This window comes from Nanorana parkeri, unplaced genomic scaffold (genome assembly GCF_000935625.1).
Source record: "Nanorana parkeri isolate BGI_ZX_2015 unplaced genomic scaffold, ASM93562v1 scaffold1129, whole genome shotgun sequence".
NCBI lineage: Eukaryota > Metazoa > Chordata > Amphibia > Anura > Dicroglossidae > Nanorana > Nanorana parkeri.
The window spans coordinates 231,750-253,944 of record NW_017307397.1 but is presented as its reverse complement, the minus strand read 5'-3'; the positions used below and the strand labels follow the sequence as shown (position 1 = coordinate 253,944).

At 45.7% G+C, this 22,195-nt stretch overlaps 1 protein-coding gene across 1 annotated transcript in view; it reads left to right on the top strand.

Annotated features, from left to right (window-relative positions):
• The window catches only part of LOC108796547 (adhesion G protein-coupled receptor F5-like), an 81,120-nt gene that overhangs the window by 20,164 nt on the left and 38,761 nt on the right, over nt 1–22,195 (top strand). Inside the window, exons 4-5 of the mRNA XM_018568042.1 lie at nt 15,815–15,907; nt 20,032–20,184. Coding sequence (XP_018423544.1) covers nt 15,815–15,907; nt 20,032–20,184 — 246 coding nt within the window. The remainder of the gene's footprint in view (nt 1–15,814; nt 15,908–20,031; nt 20,185–22,195) is intronic.

Below are 22,195 nucleotides of genomic sequence, written 5' to 3'. Positions count from 1 at the left end.
CTGATCCCTTCTCATATACGTCTGTATAATGTGATACTAACCATTCATTTCCCCATTACTTTACCCTTTTCTATGTATAAGTTTTCCTATACCAGATTATGGTCACTAGGTGGAGCTGAGGAGCATAGGAAAAAAGTGTTCCTCCCTGTGGCCACATTTCAGTATTACAAGATTACATTCTAAAATACATTAGACTTATAGGAGGAGCATAGGAAATAAGTATTTTCCTATGCTCCTCAGCTTCATCTAGTGGCCATAATGCGGTATTACAAGATGGCATTCAATTGTGCATTTGACTAATGAAGAAAATAACGTTAGTTTTGTGCATCCATCTGCACATTCACAGAGATTCGCAGTGCCAATTGCTCTGCAAATTGCTTATAAATAGAGCTCAGTGGGTCAGACAGAGCCTGCTGGATGCTTCCGTTGCCTATGTGAACGTAGCTTTACAATTAAATCTCAAACTACCCTCCAATGCACCGGTGTCTGTGGGCGGAGCTGCACTGAGCTCAGAGAGAGGGGGCGGTGCTCGGAACCAGGGAACGCGCTAGCCTTTATTTGACATAGCTGAGATTGAGAGACGTTTAGAAGATGAGTGTATCTCCAACAACGGAGATTTGGCAACAGATAACCAGATACAAGAATGCCACAATGGAAAGCCGAGTCGCCCAGCTGGGTTGATTTTTCTTCTTTTTCAATGGAAAGGTATTTCTAAAAAAAAAAAGGTCAGCTGACCATATGCCATTTCAAGCTCCCAATAAAGCAGTCTTTTTTATTTCTGCAGTTGCGTGAACCTACTCGGATCTGCACAATAAAACATCACAAACTGGAAATTAAATTAGTGGCTCAGCCGCAAAACAAATATTAGCTGAGGATATTGACGTTGTTTGCAGTATAAATATTCTAAATTGCCGGCAGTAAGCAGAAACGAGCAATGGGAGACTATAGAGCCAAGCCGGCACAGACAGCAGAGCAAAGGGCAAAAGTCATTCCGTTGTGTGTCTACTGAAGTCAGGACGCGCACAGATGGATTCTGATTGGTTGCTGTGGCTAAGTGCACAGTGTCCCATATGTTATTTCTATGGCTTTGCTGGAGGTGCTCTTGTTGGTTCTCACAACACAAAAAAAACATATGGCTAGGTTACGTGGCAGCAGATCAAGCTCACTCGTGTGAGCGTCATACGGGGAGCACAGTGGTGTAGTGGTTGCACCCCCTCACCCCTGTTGCCATGGCAAGCACAGGGAGCCATGGCAACAGGGGCACCAGGTGGCCAACGCAACCGCATCTCGGCAGGGAGAAGAGGAGAGGCAAAGGCTTCAGCTTCTCCTCTGATCCCTGCTGCTCTCCACCGCCTGGGGCAGGGACGCATGACATCACATGATGCTGCGCATGTGTCATTGGGAGACATCACACGCCTGTTAGGGGGGCACAATTTTCTGTTCTGGCCTCGGGTGCAAAAGGAGCTAGCTACGGCTCTGGGTTAGCGCTTCTGCCAGCACTGGGGGTCCCTGGTATGAATCCCTATCTGCAAAAGAGTTTGCATGTTCTCCCTGTGCTTCTATGGGTTTCCCCCCACACTCCAAAGACATGCTGGAAGGTTAATTGGCTCCTGTCTAGATTGACCCTGTATGTATGCATGTGAGATAGGGACCTTAGATTGTAAGCTCCTTAAGGGCAGCGACTGATGTGAATGCCCATCTATGTAAAGCGCTACGTAAATTGTCGGCGCTATATACCTGTAATAAATAAATATGGACTTTTGATTGCGAGCTCCTGGGTAGGGCTGATGTGAATAGTTCTACGTACTATGTAATGCACTGTGTAACACTGTTTATAATCAACAGGTAAGCCAGCTCATACTGTATATACACAAAGATTTAAATGCAGCCACAACAGACCATGCATCTGCTATGGGGCCCGGAACCAACATGATTTATGGAGGCAGTCATAGCTTTTACATTTGTACAAAATGAATGTATACAGTATATAACTTCAACCTCTATATCATTATTGTGACAGTAATTAGTATCCAGTTGATTTCTTTTGAGATGGAGATTGGAAAGATAGGGGAGGGGGCCCCGCAACCCTCCTTGTGAATGTGCCTAATGGTTTTTGGTATAAGCCCTATCACACACACAGTTAGGCCCCATTCACATGTAGCGACATACCTTTGCAGCGGCCGGGATAGCGCGACTTTCGGGGCGACGTTCCAGCGACGATCCAGCGACGGTAGCGCGACCTTCTCCGTCGGGCTCCATAGGAAAAAAGCAAAATCGCGCAAAAAATCCGCCGAAAAAAGGGTCCGGTAGAAGCGACTTGCGACCGCGACGTGCGACGCACGACATGGAGCTAAGACAGCTCCATTGAATAGCATTGGCCGGCGACTTCTCGCGATATCGCGCGGCAAACAACGCGATTTCGCGGCGGAAATCGATAGGGATAAGTCGCTACATGTGAACGGGGCTTTACAGTCACAGTTCTGTATGAAATATACTGTATATGTTAATACAGTATATATTTAAACTCTGTGTACATTATATATATATATATATATATATATATATATATATTTTATATATGGAATTCAGCGTTACATAAGGCGGGGTTGCACTGGAGATCATGCAGCAAACAGTATTTAGGATCATGACACTTGTTGCAATATCCGAAGAGTGTTCCTTGCAATAGAAGACTTACTTCTCAAGTGGACAACAAGGCCAAACTCCACTTTGTTTAAGCTACACAGCCTCCAGCAAAGTCTTTACACTCTTCTGGATGGATTACCCTGGTGGAAGTTGGACTCAGTGCCAACTGGAGAGGTAACTCTCTTGCAGGGACCATTCTTTGTATTTTTAGGGTAGGGGAGTCGCTTTAAAAGATACCTGTATGTGAGAAACTTGACCCCTTTTTAAAAATTCTAGTTTCCTAGATATCATACTGATCAAGTAACTTCAGTATTGTCACTGACCCAGGACAAGGGCAAAGATCAGAAGCTCATACTCATTTCACGTTTGTTCCACCTCAGACAGTGATTTCAGCAAAGAATGTGGAATTGTTCAAGAAACTTTTGGACGATTTCTTAAGGGACCGTAATATACAGGGGTACAGGTACTCCTAGAATGAGATCCTAATAGGTTGGACTTGATGGACTAATGTCTTTATTCAACCTCAAATACTATGTAACTATGTAACTATATAAGGCTGGCTAGTTAAAGTCAAGCCAGGCACCAGCATTTTCAGAAGGAGGTCAGCAAAGCAAGCCCAGTATTTCTCTCTGTGTAGCAGCCTTTCTCAACCAGGGTTGCTCCTGAGAATCTTAGGGGTTCCCTGAGCAGTGACCAACTGAGAATTGATCCATGGGGGGGTTCAGGAATTCGAGGCCCTTCCTCATTAGAGAAGGTCCAAAGCACCCTCGTGCACTTTTTTTTTGCGTGCTGTGATTTCATGGTTCAACCAATGTTCCACCTGAGGATCTTAGGGGTTCTTGAGCAGTGGCCACCTGAGAATTGATCTCCCACCTACATTGGCCACCAAAGAGGACTAGTTTCCAATATCTACCAATATGAGGGGTCATATCTACATTGACCACTTATCTAAAGTCACAGCACAATGTTCAGAATCTTCATCTCTTGGATACTCAGATACTCGAGGAATGCCAAATCCTGTACAATTTCCTTGTCGTGCTAACGTACCTGGAGCTGTGAGTGTAATTGTTTTTAGCAGGGGCTCTTCAAGACCTTGGAATTATTTGAAGGGTTCCTCGGGGTTAAAGATGTTAAACGCTGATGTACAGGTTTCCTTTTTTTATTATATTGCTTTTAGACAAAGTGACAAATCAGCTTTTTTTATTGCCTATGTTGTTAAAGAGTAAGGTCACCTTTGTAGCATTGAGGAGAGGAGAAGACATAGTGGCACCATGTGGGCTTGTAGATTTACATTTGCACGGAATTTCCAATATTTCGTATTCAATATGTCACATTACATGCGCTTAGACTGGTTCAATTACCCAGAATGCAATGCTTCTTTAATACAACCAATGTGGGGGTAGACTGTGCACGACTGGCAGTCACAATGAAGTTTGGTTGATCCCAGCTGCCACTGTGCTTAGTGTTAACATAGGTAGGAGCTGTGTAATCCAATAGGTCACCCATACCAGGAAGCAAAGTTGGAAAATGTGGATGCAGGGGCGTAACTAGAAATCACAGGGCCCCACTAGATAACCCAAACAGCCCACCTGAGAGTGACCCTGCAGAGCCCACCGTAGACTCTCTATGGTGGGCTCTGCAGGGTCTCAGGGGGGCTGGTCAAACCCTCTTACCTGTCAGCCCCGATCCACTGTCCGCCTCCTCCTCCTCCACGGTCCCTGACAGGCCCCACCTCCTCCACCACTGGGCCAAGCCTCCTCAATTGACGGGCCCCACCTCCTCCATCACTGGGTTCCGCCACCTCCTTCACTGCCGACGCCGAGCCCAGATTCCTCCTCCACAGCTGCTGGCTGTCACTTACTCAGGAGCGGCTGGGAGGAGGAACGCGGTTATGCACAGATCACTAACAGGTTGTCAGTGATCTGAACAGCGGCGCGTTCCTCCTCACAGCCGCCAGTGACAGCCAGCAGCCTGAGATGCCATAGCGACCCAAGTGGCCCACACTGCATCAGGGGGATGTCCTAACCGGGCCCCCTGTGCCCGGGCCCCATAGCGGCCGCCTGGGTCGCTATGGCGATTGTTCCGCCACTGTGTGAATGGCTCAGAAGCTCAATTTGTGCAGTGCAAACATTTTATTGAATCGGTTTCAGCATTGATCACTCATCCTTTTGGCTAAGATCAAGTGTAGTGTCTGTTCTTATCAGTTTTCAGAGAGGGACAGCATGGACCGTCCTGGGGCGGATACTTGCTAAGTACTCTCTGAAGTGAAGGTGGGTGTTGAGACGGCTCCTTGCAGATGGAGGATGCACTGACTCCTGCAGACTGTTGCTCCTAGCCCCAGGTCTATATAGGGGAACACTCTGTTATGGGGCTGGAGGATGTAATCAATGGGCTACAAGTGCGGTGACATCACTACAATTGTGCTCCATTGAGAACTCTGCCATAGTGCGACTTGTAGTCCTTCTGTGAATAGAATTGTGAATGGATGATGCGGCTGTGTGGGCGGAGCCTGATATAGACAGATGACGGTGTAATGCCAATGAAGCGCTGAGAATTAAGGAAATGCTTCTTCCGCAACAGAAACTGCATTGATTATGATTGCCATTTGATTGGGATGAGTCGTCCCTCCGGTGTTCCAGCAGTTCCGTTTTTAGGGTTGGGCAGAGAGTAAGAGTGCGGGCATTCCCTCATTAATATGTATTAGCACACATGTATGATACAAGGCGGGGTGAATGGCTTGTGAATAAAATAATGGACTGGTGAACAAATAGATCATGTGACTCACAGAAAGTCACACATTGTGATTCACCAAATGTGAACTCATAAAAAGGAAGAGAGCTAACTAAACTGAATGACCGAGAAATGGGAGTTGTTGATGCTGCCATATGCCTGACCTGAAACAAGCATGCTGCCAGTGAAGGATGAAAAGTCTGAAGGAGGAAGAAAGAAGGTTGTTGAGAGGAGAAGGAGCAGAGCCATTGACATCACAATGGGGGTGCGGCCCGCTCCGGGTGACACCATCGGAGGGGGTGGCACCAAAATGATTGACAGTCATTTCTGTGTCTCCCCCTAAATCAGGCGCTCGGCCGATAGGAGCACGAGAGAGGGGGGGGACCCGAAGGCATACCTGATCCCACCGGGTGAATATCCCCTCCTCTCGTCATAACACATGCGTGGCAGCCGCACTGGGTGACACCCACCCCGGTGCCGCCGCTGGTTCTGGCGCATATATGCAAAGAACGAACGTTTATAGATATTCGCCGGGTGAACGGCCCTGTGATCTTTTTACAAATAGACCCCCTATGTGTGTCACATTCAGTTATCTATTCTTAGAGTTGAATTCTAAAAAAAAAGTAAATGAAGAAAATATTGGCTTAGCTTAGTAAATAAGGTAAAGCTGCAGAGTGGCTTTACAAGGGGGGTCTGGGGATGTCACCATTGGATGGGTGACACCACAGTGACTGACAGTCATTTTGGTGTCACCCCTATGAAAAGTCGGGCACTGTCATGAGAGAGGAGGGGACCCGGCGGCATACCTCATCCCGCCGGGTGAACGTCCCCTCTTCACCAAGACGGCCGCCGGCAGGCATCAACTAGATGACCGAGCATGCGCGATGCAGGGTGCTGTGATGTCATCAGAAGGCTATACACAACACCCCGCCGGCCCCTGCCACCAGCCATGATCTTCCTCCATTGCATAAAGAAGTACAAAGACCCAGTGATGATGTCATTGGGTCTAAATTAAGGTTAATTAATATGCCTCAGCACTCCTCTTGAGAGCCTTCAGTCCTAAAACAAGGTAGTGGGCGAGCTCTTGGGGTGGAATGGGTGTTCCTAGGTAGGCTTGGTACTTCCTATATACCAGGGGGTGCCAAACTCCGGCCCTCCAGCTGTGGTGAAACTACAAATCCCATGATGCATCTCTCTCCGGGAGTTGTGGCTGTGAGGATCTTGCAATGCCTCATGGGATTTGTAGTTCCACCACAGCTGGAGGGCCGCAGTTTGGCTACCCCTGCTATATACAATCACAATAAAGACACCCATAGTGATGCCACTTGGCACCATGTGACCTTGTGACACCGCACTCTTCTCATGTGTGGATTTTTTTTTGCTCTCCTATTCTTATCCATTTCTTGGGTTTGGCAGCGAGTTCCTCGACTTTCCTGCTCGGGCAGTTTTCTAACCAGATGATCACTGAAGTGATACAGCTCCATTGTTAACAAATTGCTTAAAGGCCAGGTCTGGATAGAATGTTGAAGGATTATATCTATGCATAGTTTTACCGCTGCCTGTGTCACCACATGGAAGATTTATCCCCACTTCCTGTCTATTTGATGAGTGTCAGATAAAACAGGAAGAGAGGGGAAATCTCTCTGCTTCCTATTTGATGGAATATAGATAGAACAGGAAATGACGGGGGATCCCCCCAATGCAATGGAGACATTCAGGACCTCTGTTTATTGTTGTGTGTGTCCCCGTGAGGGAGAACTCCATTCACTTCCTGTCTAGGTGATGGGCGTCAGACAGAACAGGAAGAGAAAGAAAAAATCAGCACAATGGGGACACACACAGCATTTTACATTTAAAGAAAAGTCTCCTCTATGGGGGCATGGGTAATTTTTTAAAGCAGAACTCCAGTCTAAAAATATAGTCCATTAAAAAATAAAATATGAAAACATATGAAGCAGGTTTTTTCATCTTGTATCAGGAAATGTCGCTCGCATTACTACCTTTCCACCACTAGATGTCTTCAGTCTTCTGGAATGAATGACAGCCAGCATCATTCATCCCATTTCCTCTGAGCTCAGGCTGTCATGGACCCGCCTCCAGTCTATGATTGGATAGTGAAAGGTGAAGCAGTACAATGATGAGCTCATCTCTCTGACACTCTGCACCTGGAATCAGGAGCTGTCACTGGCATTACTTCCTTTCCACCACTATATGTCCTCAGTCTTCTGGAATGAATGACAGCCAGCATCATTCAACCATTTCCTCTGAGCTCAGGCTGCCATGGACCCGCCCAGGCCTTTGACTGGACTGTGAAAGGTGAAGCAGTGCAATGATGAGCTCATCTCTATGACACTCTGCGCCTTGAATCAGGAGCTGTCACTGGTATTACTTCCTTTCCACCACTAGATGTCCTCAGTCTTCTGGAATGAATGACAGCCAGCATCATTCAACCATTTCCTCTGAGCTCAGGCTGTCATGGACCCGCCCCTAGCCTATGATTGGATAGTGAAAGGTGAAGCAGTGCAATGATAAGCTCATCTTTCTGCCACTCTGCACCTGGAATCAGGAACTGTCACTGGCATTACATCCTTTCCACCACTAGATGTCCTCAGTCTTCAGGAATGAATGACAGCGAGCATCATTCAACCATTTCCTCTGAACTCAGGCTGTCATGGACCCACCCCCTCCTATTAGCATGTTCATTGTTAGCACATGAACTAAGTGGCTCCTTGTTGTGCTTCTTTCCCAGTCTGAGCTCAGCTGTACAGGGTCTGCAAGAGACTGGTACCATTCAAATAGGATTGTGCGGCGAACGATTAGCATTGTCAGGTTTCTATTGCTGCCTGTGCCTTCTAGTTAGATCCGCCCTTTCTAATTATCTTGATAACCATAGACACTGAGACAAAAGGTATAAGAAAAAAAGAGGGGATTTCTTCAAATGAGGACACTTGGTGACAGCTGTCTAAGAAGGGATTTTCCTTCTCCTTATTTCTTCTTGTGTCTACAGAACAGGAAGTACGGGGCTTTGCCGATTCCCACCTCTTACCAAAGCTTTGGCCCTCAATATACTCAATAGAAAAACCTGCGGCAAAAGCGTTGTTGATGTGTCTACAATTCCATCATGGAACATTCCACCCCTTCTGTCGCCGTTAATAAGACAAAACCCAGTTGGCTCGCCGCATACATAATCAAAGAAGCAAAAATAAGCGTAATAAGCCGCGATCGTCCTGAACTAAGTGCTAACGTAATCAGTTCATCTTCTTCCAGCACTTCAAGCGGAAACCCGCATTTGTCTGAAGTTTTATTTAAAGCACCTTGTGGCATTCCGTGGTGTCAGACTGTTACGTTGGTGGCCCTCTCAGACAATGGGATGACACCTCATGTGTGTGTCGTGCTTTCATAACTAATCTCTGCTAACCTTCAGAAGGAGTGTGCTGCATTCTTGTAGATCTGCTCTGACTGTATATTGCGGAGAATGTGTAGACCGTTGGCAGAATTACATTGTATCCATTGGTTCTTCACGAGTCATTGGAGAGAACTGTCCATGATACTATTTTATTTGCACATTTATTTGCAAATTTTCAGGACAAGCTTTCTAGGGTCTACCACGTTCTTCTAAGTCCAAGCGGTACTTATACACAAACGTTTAGAAGATACATGGCCTGGCCAAAAAAAAGTCACACTCTAATATTTTTTGGATCATCTTTAGCACTGCGTAAAGTCTTCTCCAGCACATCCCAATGATTCTCAATGGGGTTATGGTCTGGACTCTGTGGTGGCCAATCCATGTGTGACAATGATGTCTCATGCTCCCTGAACCACTCTTTCACAATCTGAGCCCGATGGATCCTGGCATTGCCATCTTGGAATATGACTAATGTGCCATCAGGGAAGAAAGAAATCCATTGATAGAAAAACCTGGTCAATCAATATATTCAGGTAGTCAGCTGACCTCATTTTTTGGGCATAGAACATTGCTGAACCTAAGCCTGATCAACTGAAGCAATCCCAGATCATAACAAAGCTAAATCCAGGTGGTGAATTTTTATTTTTTTTTTGGCCAGGCAGTGTATCTCCAAAGACAAGAATCTCTGCAAAAAAGACACACACAGAGTAATAAAAGCGATGTTGGCCCTACACAGCTCAAATGTTGGATGATTTCTGCTGACTTTCAAGCCGTGGGTGGCCCTGTGGCTTGATAAAATTTGATTGAAAAATGGAAGGTGCCTGGTGGACAGCCGTACAGCCACTGCATCCAGTCAAATGTGACCACGGTTCAGGTAGACAGCCACAGGTGTCATCTGTCTGAATACAAAATCCAGCAAGGGAGATGCCTCCAATGAGAGAAATCTATGCATTTATGGCTATTTTAAGAAAGCTAGTCAGATACGGAGTAGAGGTGGTCAGATATGGAGTAGAGGTGGTCACATACGGAGTAGAGATGGTATTGTAGGATAGAAGGAAGGGGGAAGAGTCACAGAGGGGAGAATGGTCCACATTCAGTCCGTTATCTCTTGTATCAAACAGAATTATCATGCATAGTTCAACATTTTTTCCTTTCCTGAGTATTTTTAAAATTTCTTTTAAGAACCAAGCCAATCCTGTCTGCTATATAGTGGTCCAGTTGTGAGAAATGATGTCCCACCAGTCTATAATAATCACCTTCCTTGCATTATTTAATGGCGTGTCTATGTAGATCAGGGGTAGGCAACCTTGACACTCCAGCTGTGTGGAATCAACAAATTTCATCATGCCTTTACCTATGGGAGTCATGCCTGTGACTGCCAGACTCTTGTAGTGCCTGATGGGACTTGTATTTCCAAAACATCTGTAGTGCCAAGGTTGCCTATCCCTGATGTAGATACAATACATTCTTTTTTTGTAATGAATGTCCTGTCTCACCAGTATATCCCGAGTTGTACTTGTTAGAGTAAGGTGTACCACATTAGTGGAGGTGCAGCTGTACAATCCATTAATACTGAAGGTTCATTTTGTGTGTGTGTGACACTCTATAACTGGTTGATGTGGTTACACTGATTGCAGTATTTATTATTGCAATGTTGAGTTCTCTTGTTTGTGTTCCTGTAATTAGAATGAAGTTTCCTGCTCATTAATTTATGACTGAGGTTGGGTAGTTGCTTGAAGACCAGCATTTGGGGGGGGGTCATTTGTGGGGTTGCATATAGACCAGCATTGGGAGTTTGCTTGAAGGCCAGCATGGGAGAGGTTGCTTAAAGGCCAGCATTGTGGGGCTGCGTAAAGACCAGCATCGGGGGGTTGCTTGAAGGCGGCATTGGAGAGGTTGCTTGAAGGCCAGCATTGCGGGGCTGCGTATAGACCAGCATCGGGAGTTTGCTTGAAGGCGGCATTGGAGATGTTGCTTAAAGGCCAGCATTGTGGGGCTGCGTAAAGACCAGCATCGGGGGGTTGCTTGAAGGCGGGCATTGGAGAGGTTGCTTGAAGACCAGCATTGCGGGGCTGCGTAAAGACCAACATCGGGGGAGGTTGCTTGAAGGCAAGCATTGGGGAGCTTGCTTGAAGGCCAGCATGGGGGGGAGGGGGGGATTCCTTGAAGACCAGCATAAGGGGGGTTGCTTGAAGGCCAGCTTTGGGGGATTGCTTGAATGTCAGCATTGGGGGGTTGTTTGAAGACCAGCATAGGGGGTTTGTGGGAAGATTTATTTCAGCATTTCATCCTCTGCTGTGTGGTAGGTTGCAGCTCTTTGATTACCTTTCTTATACCTTCTGGTTTTGGACTGGCTGTGATTTTCTCTTTGGGTTTCTGCTGGAAAATTAAAGGTCATTATGATGGTATTTTAAAATGACACACAGTAGAAAATAACTAAATCCAGCAATTATATCCTATTAAGCTAATTCTCTAGTAATGGGAGAGCACCTAATATGCAGCCCAATTAAAGAACCATGTACCTGTTCCCACCCTGCCATTACAACATGCCACTGAAAGGCACAACTGAAGAAGAGCAGAAGAAAAAGAAGAAGTGAAGAAGACTCGTCTTCCTAGTTTTCTAAGCTTACTTGGCTATGATGGAAATTCTAACTCCACATCTCTCTGGAACTTAGAGGCATATTCTTTTCAAATTAGAACAAATCTTTGAGAGCTTTTAGAAACAGTCATGACCTACGTTTGTTTAAATTATTTAAAATATGATACAATTATAAGACCAGTTATCTGGAAACATTTGATCTAGAGCAGCATTTCTCAACCTTTTTTTCCCTTTAAAGGTATGCAAAATCTCCAGACACCCCAGTCTAAAATGTGCAAAATGTAAATGTTATGAAAGATGTGTGGCCCCTCCAAAATGCCATACTAGATCCTAATCCCACGCAAAACATCACAGCCCCTCTTTTAACATCAGAATCTCATTTTTCACATCAGTTTCCCTCCCTCTCACACTAGAAGCCCCCCTCACATCAGAGCCCCACTCACACTAGGAGCCCTCCTTTCACATCACAAGCCCCCCCTCCACTTAAGGTGCCCCTTTCACATCTAAAACTTGCTTCACATCAGATCCCCCTTTCATATTAGAGTCCACAACCCCCTCTCACCTTTGGAGCCCCTCTTCTCCCCCCTCTCACACTAGGGGCCCCCTTTCACATCAGAGCCTACTCCTTTCCCATAAGAGTCCCCCATCACATCATAAGTCCCTTTTCACATCAAACACCCGCTTCACATCAGAACCCCCCTTTCACATTAGAGTTCCCCCTTTACATCAGGGCTCTCTAGATCAGCCTTTCTTAACCAGGGTGGTCTGGCTTGTGTCATGCTTTAGGGTGGCCAACAGCACCACAGAAATGAATGACACTAATCCATGGACGATGGGATCCATTCAGATGGGGATGAAAGTTTGCCTCTGTCCTGGCCAGGTCATCAGAGTCCTACCATCACATCAGGAACCATAGCTGTGGCAGCATGGCAGAGGACAGGAGGTGAAGCAGGCCTGGACAGAGCCAAACCCTTTCTGAATGCATCCCACCGTCCTTGGATTATTGTCATTCTTTTATTTGGTGCTGTTGGCCAGCCTAAGGAATGATGCTGTGCAAAAATTTCAAGGCACCCCTGAGGAAGCCAGAAGGCACCCCACTGTGCCACAGCACCCTGGTTGAGAAAGACTGATCTAGAGAACTCTTAGCAAACAGCTACAATTAGCAACCAATCAGCTTCTTCATTCCTTAATGACCAAGGAAACATGTGGGTCCCGAGGTTACACGGGTTGAGAACCACTGGTCTAGACTCTAGTCTAAGGTTGCTCCTTCCATAAGTCAGAGGAGAGAACCGTCTTTCAGGTGGTACCCCCTGGGGGTAACATGCATCATGCATGATAGATGATGATGGATTGAATGATGGACGGGATGAGAACTGATATGCAGAATAGGCCCATGTGCAGGACTCACATCTCATGAATAAGGACCAGATTGCCTATATATGCTCACTGTGCCAAGTCATGCAAAATGTGCCAATTATATTGTAACTATGGCGTGCACATAATTCACCATTCACATGGGCAAAAATTTCCTTTAGGCATAGAGTAAAAAACAAGCCTGTGCAACAGGACTTTTACACAATACTTTTCAAAGAGTTCTTACACTGTAGAAGTCTGCTGTCGTTTTTTCCAGTTCAGAATACACAAGCGAAAAAGAGAGGCTCCAGTAGATGTGAATGTCACAGGCTGAGGAGGGCCAATCAGGTGGTCCAATGTAATTTAAAAGAATGTGTCTTGCCAAAATTGGACCAGCCTTGAGGTGTCACTATCTTGACGAGTTGTAGCTATTGTCACCACTTTGTTTGTTTGTTGGGGGGGGGGAGAGTAAAGCTGACCATACACTGCAGGATTCCCCCCAAAGAGCATTGATGAAGGAATCTACCCTGCCGGTGACTGCAGTCACTGTTTGGCCGACAATTTTCCACCCGGTTCTTTCTACAAAAGTCAATTGAAAATTGCTGAGAGGGCCACCAGTAGATCGCATTTCCACTGATTCAGCAGGAAATTCAATCCATGTATTGCCAGCCTATGGTACAGAATAACAGGAGAACAGGTCTACTGGATGTATCTCTATTGTACATGTGAACATTTTTTCCTTTTATTTCTGCCTGGAAACTGTCTAAGGCAGGGGTAGGCAACCTCGGCACTCCAACTGTGGTGAAACTGCAAATCCCATCATTATTCTGACCTTTGGGAGCCATACCTGTGGCTGTTAGAGTTTTGCAATGCCTCATGGGACTTGTAGTTCCACCACAGCTAGAGTGCCCAGGTCTAGTCTAAGGCCACATTGGTCCCATGTAATTTCAAAATTGAATTTATGTTTCCAAAATTGGGACAGCCTTGAGGTATATGAGTCACAGCCTTGGCCAAGAATGCGGGGACAGCCAGTTTCTTTACTGCTGAGGTGTTGCAGATTGCCAACCACTATGGCACTATGCAGCCTTACTGTTTGCTTTGACATTTTACAGCAACAGGATATCATTCCATTGAAAAATTGTTCAGAATCCGATGATACAGTGAGATCTGAGGATTTAAAGTGTTTAAAGTGTTACTAACAACAGCCTGACCACCTGGCATGAGAAGAGGGCATAGCACACTCATTAAACAAGCTTGTCAGTTTACACTCCTCTAAACTAAACCGAGCAAAAACACAGATTCATCTCCGCAGGGTTGACAAGGAGAACATCTTAATCATGAGCTTGCAAGCCTCAAGTGTGAGATGTTTAATTTCGGGGTGAATTTACTGCTGTTCCAAAACTCTGCATAGTTTATGGTGCTACTCTGTAGAGTCAAGAAGGTCACTCAGGGATGAAGTGGAGGACTGACTGTCTGAGGTCCAGTAGGAAGTCTATCATAGTATACCAATGCCTGCAGGATGGTCAAAACTGTGACCGCTTCCTCAGAACAATTGCCACCAAATCCATGATATGACCAATTGTATAGGCAAGTGTCATCAAATGAGCAACTAGAAAATTACCATACATAGTCACTATGCTCTACTATGTTCCTCAGCCTTCAGGTGGGTTGCAGGGAGTCACAGTTGTTTTCTATGTGCCCCTGCAGTGACCAGTGTTGAACAAGTACACCGACTCCACCCATTTGGTTTGATTTGTCTGGGACCTGCGAAAAGACTTTGACAGGTGCCGGACGAATGTAAACAGTTGAGTGGAGATAGCGGTGATGTCATCGCTACCTCCGCCCAATTGGTTATATTTTACTGGCATCTGTCAGAATCTTCATTTTGCGACGGAGTTCGTCACGTTCGGTCGGGTCGGCGGGTGTCGGGGTTTTTTATTTCAACGAGTCGTCCTCCTCGTGGGCAACGCTGGACGTCTTGATTGACCTTAGGATTACGAAGTTGGATCAATTTTTTGATTTTTTTTAAATTAATAAAGGAATTGTCATACATTTTTGTTGTGATTTTTTTCTTTCACTTAAAGGATTTTTTTCAAAGGTCTGGTGTGTTTATTTTTACTTTACTGTTAACCCTTTAGTGAATGAGTAGGGGCACAAGAACCCCTTACTCATTCACAAGGAGGGGGCAACATCTGGGTTACCCAAATTAAAGGGGTACCCCTTGCAATTACCCAAATTAAAGGGGTACCCCTTGCAATTACCCAAATTAAAGGGGTACCCTAATGCAAATAAGCACCCCTGCCCACAGACCCCCACAACCAATGCCCCAGGGCTTGTGGGTAAGAGGCCTTTGTCCCCATTGGCACAGGGAACAAGGTGCTCTTCCAAGGGGGACCCCTGGAAAAGCACCCTCCCAGTGCCGAGGGCATGTGGCCTGGTATGGCAGGAGGTGCACTCACTCGTCCCCCCCTTTCCTGCCCTGCCAGGACTGTGCTTGGATCAAGGGTCTGGTTGGGAATTTTAGGGGGATCCCTCATTTATTGGGAGGATGGGATCCCTCCTAACTTTCCCACCAGATCTAAAGGGTCTGGTATGGTTTGGGAGGGGGGCCCCACACTGTATTTTAATATTTTACTTTCTTTACATGTCATTTTTTTATTCGTATATCGTATATTCACTTACTGCCATTCGGTCCCTATGACAATAGGGCGAACGGCAGCGAGTGAACTGCCAGAGGTTCAGCTCAGCTGATCTAGATGTTGGATTGGTAAGTCGAACGTGTTCTTTACTTTGGCTCAGCCGAACATGCTGAGCATGTTTGGCTGAACCGAAGTCAGCCAAAGTCAGCCGATGTACGGCTGAAATCAGCCATAGGGTGCCGAAGTGAATAGCCTTCGGCAGCCGAGTGAATAACCCCCTATATGTCTGGCTGTCATGCTGATTCAATGGACACAGTGCTTTGAGTAACTGACCCGGAACAAGTTAAGCACTTCTCACTTTTCTCTGGCTTCCCTGATCTACATGTTTTTCATGCTTCAGATGGGTTGCAGGGGGTCACAATTGTCTTCTATGTGCCCTTGCAGTGACCGGTGTTGACCAAGTAAGGAAAAACGCCCTTCACTGCACAGAGTGTGAATGGGCCCTGAATGTTGACCGGCTCACCACATCTGCTGGAAGTCTGTTCCAAGCATCAATTACGCAAAAAACAGGAATCCTTTCTAAAGTTATTTAGTAGCTTTCCTCCTGCTAGTTTGAGGTCATGTCACCATGTTCCTGATCTCAGCTCCCTATTAAACTTTTTTTGCCCTCCTGACCCTTATCCCCACCCTTCATGTACGGGGTCTAAAATAAGGTATGTAATGAAAGCGGAAACGTTTTATTTAATAATGTCACTACCATGCTGATGAGGGGGTATAGGGGACCAGGGAAGGGAAAAATACAAGCAGAATCATCTTTTGCTTTAACAATCAACAAAGCAGCAAATCTCAAAGTGCTTTCAAAGTCAACTGGGGTTAGAAAGGTATGATCCAAATGTAGTGTGATCCTAATAGCTATTGTGTACTATATAAAGTAAAACAGCTAAATAGATGTGTGAACATTAGATGAGATGCCCTATATTCAGCAGGAGTCCAGCGCTTTGTAGTTGTATTAATCTAGGAGGATCAGCGAAAAAAGATGAAATAACAATGGCTTGTGGGTATCTGGATCAGCAAACAAACAGGTTAGTCACACCTTAACCACTGAAAACACGGTAATCTTTCCTGCCGTCTCGGTCACATGCTTGTGGTGTAATTATCTTCTCAGGCCGGCGTGGAGACACAACAAATTTATCAATGATCATGTGCCTGATGCTAATACCACTTGGCAAGACATACACTACCAGGCAAAGGTTTTAGAACTTCCCTGTTTTCTAGTCTTTGTTGAAATGTACGCAGTCTGAAGTCCCATTGAACATTAAAGAACACAACAAATTAACAATTGGAGATACAAATTAAAACATGGAACGGTTTAACAAAATGTAGAAAGACGAAAGAGTGATGGCAGAAAAAGACCAAGTGGTCCATCAAGTCTGCCTCTCCATATGGAGCACACCCCCCAAAAAAAATATGTATGCATACCCTTTTGCCAGTAGTCTTTGGTTCTTCCCTCATCGGTTGTAAGTTACCCAAGTACATTGTGTCCCTCTGTCTCAGAAAGTTGGGAAGTACAAATATACCGTCATGATGACTTCATGGTGATGCCAAGTTTTGATTTCTCATTGATGTTGGGGTTATTTGTATTTTTTATGTCACTCTTCCTGATGAAGGGACTCCTGGTGGTTCTAGCAGATTTAACTTTTCTGTATGACCTGCAGATAAAGGTGGTTTGATTACAGAAGATTGAAGTGTGCTGGCAACGTATTTCCTTCTATTTTCTGTGGTGCCATCCACCAGTTGCTCCAGCACCCTACACTTGGATGTATTCTATTTTGGCATTTGATGGAAATATCTATACGATGCCTAAATTAAGTATGAACGCCTTATTTTGGGATTTGTGAAGCAGGTACCTTGGTTTTAAGAAGGCTCTATTGTGCTGCAGATTATTTCTGAGGAGGCTTTTTGGTTCCTTCCTATAGACCTCTTCACCATAACCCGTCTGGTAAAGCTTTCTGCTAATTTTGATAACCTTTGTTTTTTTTGGGGGGGTGCAGCTTGCCAGGATTGCTCTTGCCATGGGGTTCAGTGACAGTGACTTGCATTTGGTTGTGCCCTCTAGGGGTGCAATGAAACTGGATCCTCACTTATTATGGGAACTGGTTAGAGGGCATTCCAGGCAACCATCTACGGGAAACACACAGAAAATAAGCTAATGGGCTGTTATGCCATTTATCTTTAAAAATTGCAATCTCACACATATTTTGCCGTTGCCCAGAGGCCCTCCCTTTGGATCAGATCTTGGCTTTTATTCAGATATTTATTTTGTCAGCTGAGTAAGAATGACTATTATTCATAAATCTAAATGGTTTGGTATCCATAGTGACCACTTGATTGGTGTTGTGTGTACGAGCCCTCCTGGCCATAGTTGGCTCAGGCTGCAGCTGGAATCTGGTCTGGAAACAGATAACAGAGCTGGTACAACCTCTCCCTTATAATCCTGAGACATAAATATGAAGCCTTGTATCAGATAGCTGAGTGAAGAATGGGATGCTTGCCGTTTTCCATACCATTAGAGGGTCAGACTGCTCAAAAACATCAGTTGCCTTTTTACAATTGGGGACTCCCGAAGTTAGAGCTCCTTGGCAGAATTTCTGACCCCCGCTATGGAGGCCCACTTCTCCTGCTGCATATTCCATGTTGTAAACTGGATTCAAAATCAAACATGGAGGGTAAGTCCGGGGCTATGCCGAGGGATAAGCAGAAGGGACATCTATGGTGCTTCAATAGAAGGGGGAGGTGCAGCAAAGGGGGCACACTTTGGCCTTTTTGCCTTGGGAACTAAAAAGGACCTTGTCCCGGCATTGGATGAGACATCTGCTAATGGCCGCAGTTTGCTAATGGAAATGGAACTGGGGCCTGGAAACTGTGCTACTGGGGTGCCAGAGGAGGAACTCGACCTGCTAACTTCCTCCCAAGTTTGATATATCAGTTCTAGGGGAACATGGCCATTACGTATCTGATTAATCTTACTGATTCTGAAAATATGAATTTTCGTTAGTTTTGGATGCGTTTACGAATATTCGTTACGACTACCACAGAAAACCATATACAGATATTAATACTACAGCTGAATCTCCTAGACCCGAATGGCATTCAGGATCCGAATTTCTGAATTGTATTCGGGAGCTCCTGAATGCCATTCGGGTCTGGGAGCCTCAGCTTTAGTAATATACAATATGTATATGGCTCCCAGACCCGAATGGCATTCGGGAGCACCTTAATGCAATTCGAAAATTCGGATGTGTCCGAATTTCGGGAAATCCATCCGAATTTTGATTCTGAACAAAATGAAATTGCACATGTCTAATATTTTTCATATCTGTCTTTTCTCTTTTTTGAATGTTTTGGACTTTAACAGTCAGATTTGACAATTCCTCGAAGTCTGGAAAAAGTATACTGTAGTCTTTCCTCAGTAGACAGCACCACCTAAAGGTCTTTTTGAGAAGTGCATGCTTATCCTTGGCAAGGAAGATACTTCTATAGAGCATAAAAAACATTTTATAAAGACATAAATGTAGAGCTCTCTTTTTCTGCCTGATAAATTATTTCTGTAGATGTCAGTAAACCTTAAAAAAACAACTAAACCAAAGAGCAAAAATGTAATATTTTTGCAGCTTTCCAGTCCTTAGATGTGGTGGCCGCATTAGTTTTTTTTCCAGGCTAAATACATTTTCAGCATGAACAGAAAATACATGTTGGTCCTGCCAAAAATGCTGTGTCCTTGTCGCTCCCTGTGAGCTAAACTGGAACTATAATGTGTCTTCTGTATATGACTAACCCCATCAATCCATAGAGCCGGATTTCCCACAAGGCCAACCAAGGTCCGGCCTTGGGGCAGCAGGGAGTAGAGGGGCAGCAGGGGTGTGGAACTCCTATCTCCCAACTCTAGGGATATGCAGTTCCGGGCGCCGGGTGGGCAGTTGTTTTCTACATTTAGCCCTGCTTTGTGCATGCAAAAGCTAAATGTACAGCGGGGAAGCCTCCGCTTGTTTTGTACAAGTGATCTTGGTGGTTTCGCCGAGATCACTTGTATGCAGCCTGCAGGTCTGCCATTCTCCATGTGGGTAGGGGGGCGCATTGAGGAACCTGGCCTTGGGGCAGCAGAGAGAGTAAATCCAGCCCTACTCTCAATCCATGACATTTTGGTGTCAGCCCTCCAACGATGATGTTGCCGAGATCACTTCTATGCATCCTGCAGGTCTGCCATTCACCATTGGGGAGGGGGTGTTTGGCGAGTAGGGGGGCATATTGAGCAACTTGGCCTTGGAGCAGCAGAGAAAGTAAATCCGGCCCTGTCAATCCCCATATAATGGAGATGAACAAAGGCAGGCATGGTTGAAGTCCAGCCTGAGTGACCACCATGGGTCCCTCCATGGATACAGTGAAGGAGTGTGTGTAGCCACCCCGAGGGACAAAAAGTGTTTGCAAGCTTGCAAGGTGAAAATAAAGGAAAAAAGACTAAAAACTGTAAACAAATGCAGACTAAGGATGGGTGAGCTGCAGAATATGACACTTTTGGTTTGGGGTTTAGATACGTTTTGCAAGATGTGAAGATCTTATAAATACGATGTTAATTGTACCGTGTCCATCTTCTTTCTTTCCAGTGCCAGTGTCAGAGTATATTCTGGATGTGGAGATCAGCATTCCTGACCCCGCGCTGGCTGTCCTGATAAAAGATTACCTAACCAAAGAACTGTCATTACCCTTGTCTCTGGGCACTGGAGATACTAATATCACACGTATCAACGTGACCACATGTAAGTTCTCATCATGGTAAAATTAACGTTTAAATGGCTTTCAGTAATTTTTATTTATAGTTTTTTCCAATTTATTAAAATGTGACTTATTTCACCAAAAATATGAATTATAGTGTTAATCCATAACACATAGGGGCAGAGTCGTTGAATGTTCATTGTAGCCACTAGATGGAGCTAAGGAGCACAGGAAATAATGACTTCTTTCCCATGCTCATTAGCTCCAACTAGTGGCCATAATGTGGCATTCACCTGAAATTACATTAGATCTGGGAAGAAGATATGCTAAGAACCAGGGATGCAGCAATACCGATTTTTCGATATCATGTACAAGCACCAGTATTATTTTTTTGGTACTCGCCGATACTGAATACAGAGTACCGAAAGTCCCATTCAGAAATCCAGGCGATGTGTAAAGACCCGCCACCCAGCTTTCCGATTAGCAGGGAAGCCGTCTCCATGCTTCTCGTCACTATGTGACGAGAGAGCATGGAGCCGGCTTTCTGGCCAATCAGGAAGCTGGGCGCCGTATAATGATGCGGCGCCCGGCTTCCTGATTGGCCAGGAAGCCAGCTCCATGCTCCCTAGTTATGAGGTGAGGAGGGAGCATGAAGCCGGCTTCCCGACCAATCAGGAAGCCGGGCAGCACGTCATTTAACGCTGCCCGGCTTTCTGATACAGGAAGTATTGGGCTAGGCATCTGCGCATTTGGGCAAGTACTCGCCCAAATACTTGGCACAGCATCGATACCAATACTAGTATCGGTATCAGCGCATCCCTAATATTTTCTTTCCAGGTCATATGTAAGGAAAATACCCCATTGTGGCCACTAGATGGAGCTGAGAAGCAAAGGAAAGAAGAATGCATGTCCTATGCTCGCCAGCTCCATCTAGTGGCCATAACCTGATCGCACGTTAAGCCGGCTCCAGGTTCCCCTACGGCACTGCAGGTCAGAGGAAATCTTCCTCTGATCAGAAGTTCCGGTGTCGGCGAAGGTATCTGAGCATTTGGGCGACTACGAGTACTCGTCCAAATACTCGGCATCGACACCAATACCGATACTAGTATCGGTGCATCCCTACTAATAACATTCATTTTTTTCCTCCATGTGCACCTGAATGTATATACAATTTTGCAGTGCAAATGGCTCTACGAATTGTTTAAAAATACAGCTCGTAGTTTGCACAGTGTGTTGGGGATTCTAATCTGTAAGTAGCAAATCGCCTGTTTATTGGTACCCTGTTTACAGGGCCGGCCTTTGGGGTGTTCGAGCTGTGCGGCCGCACACGGCGCCATGTCAATAAAGGCGCCAGGCGGCCAACACAGCTCGTCCTCGGGGTGGCTTCTCTCCTCCTCGCTGCTGGCCATCCGACATGACAACGCTTCCTCCTCCTAATACCCCCGCCCGCTTCAGCGATGTCCTCGGTTACAAGAAGAAACTGTCTGCTGAAGTCTGGGGGAGGGTGGGCGCAGGAGGGAGCGCTGCCTGCTGTCAGGACGGCTGAGCGGGGAGGAGAGAAACCGCAGCTTTCAGGATGGCCGAGCGGCGAAGAGAGAGCAGCCGCTGTCATCTTGTCAGTTTCAGGATGACAGCGGCTGTGTGCGTGGCCGAGCGGAGGATCAGTAAATATCTGTGACATTTACCGATCCTCTGTGTGTGCGGAACAAACACTGGAGTGATCGTCTGATCACTCCAATGTTTGTAAATAACTGGGGACACATAGTGCTATGTGTCCCCAGTTATGAATGAGCAGGATGTGATTTACATCACTTCCTGTTCATTCATAAATTTCTGAATGGGGTGTAGCGCTCACTGCAAAGGCTCCTCCCCATTCATAAACTGGTGAGAGTAAAATATTTTACTCTCACCAGTTTCTGAATGAATGGGAAGCCATTCATTGAGCGCTGAGGCTGCAGAAAAGGAAATTGAGGATTTGGTGTGCTCAGTTTCTTTTCTATTTTAAAAGGGAAATGTCAGGGGTCTGTCTAGACCCCCAATGTTTCCCCGAAGCCC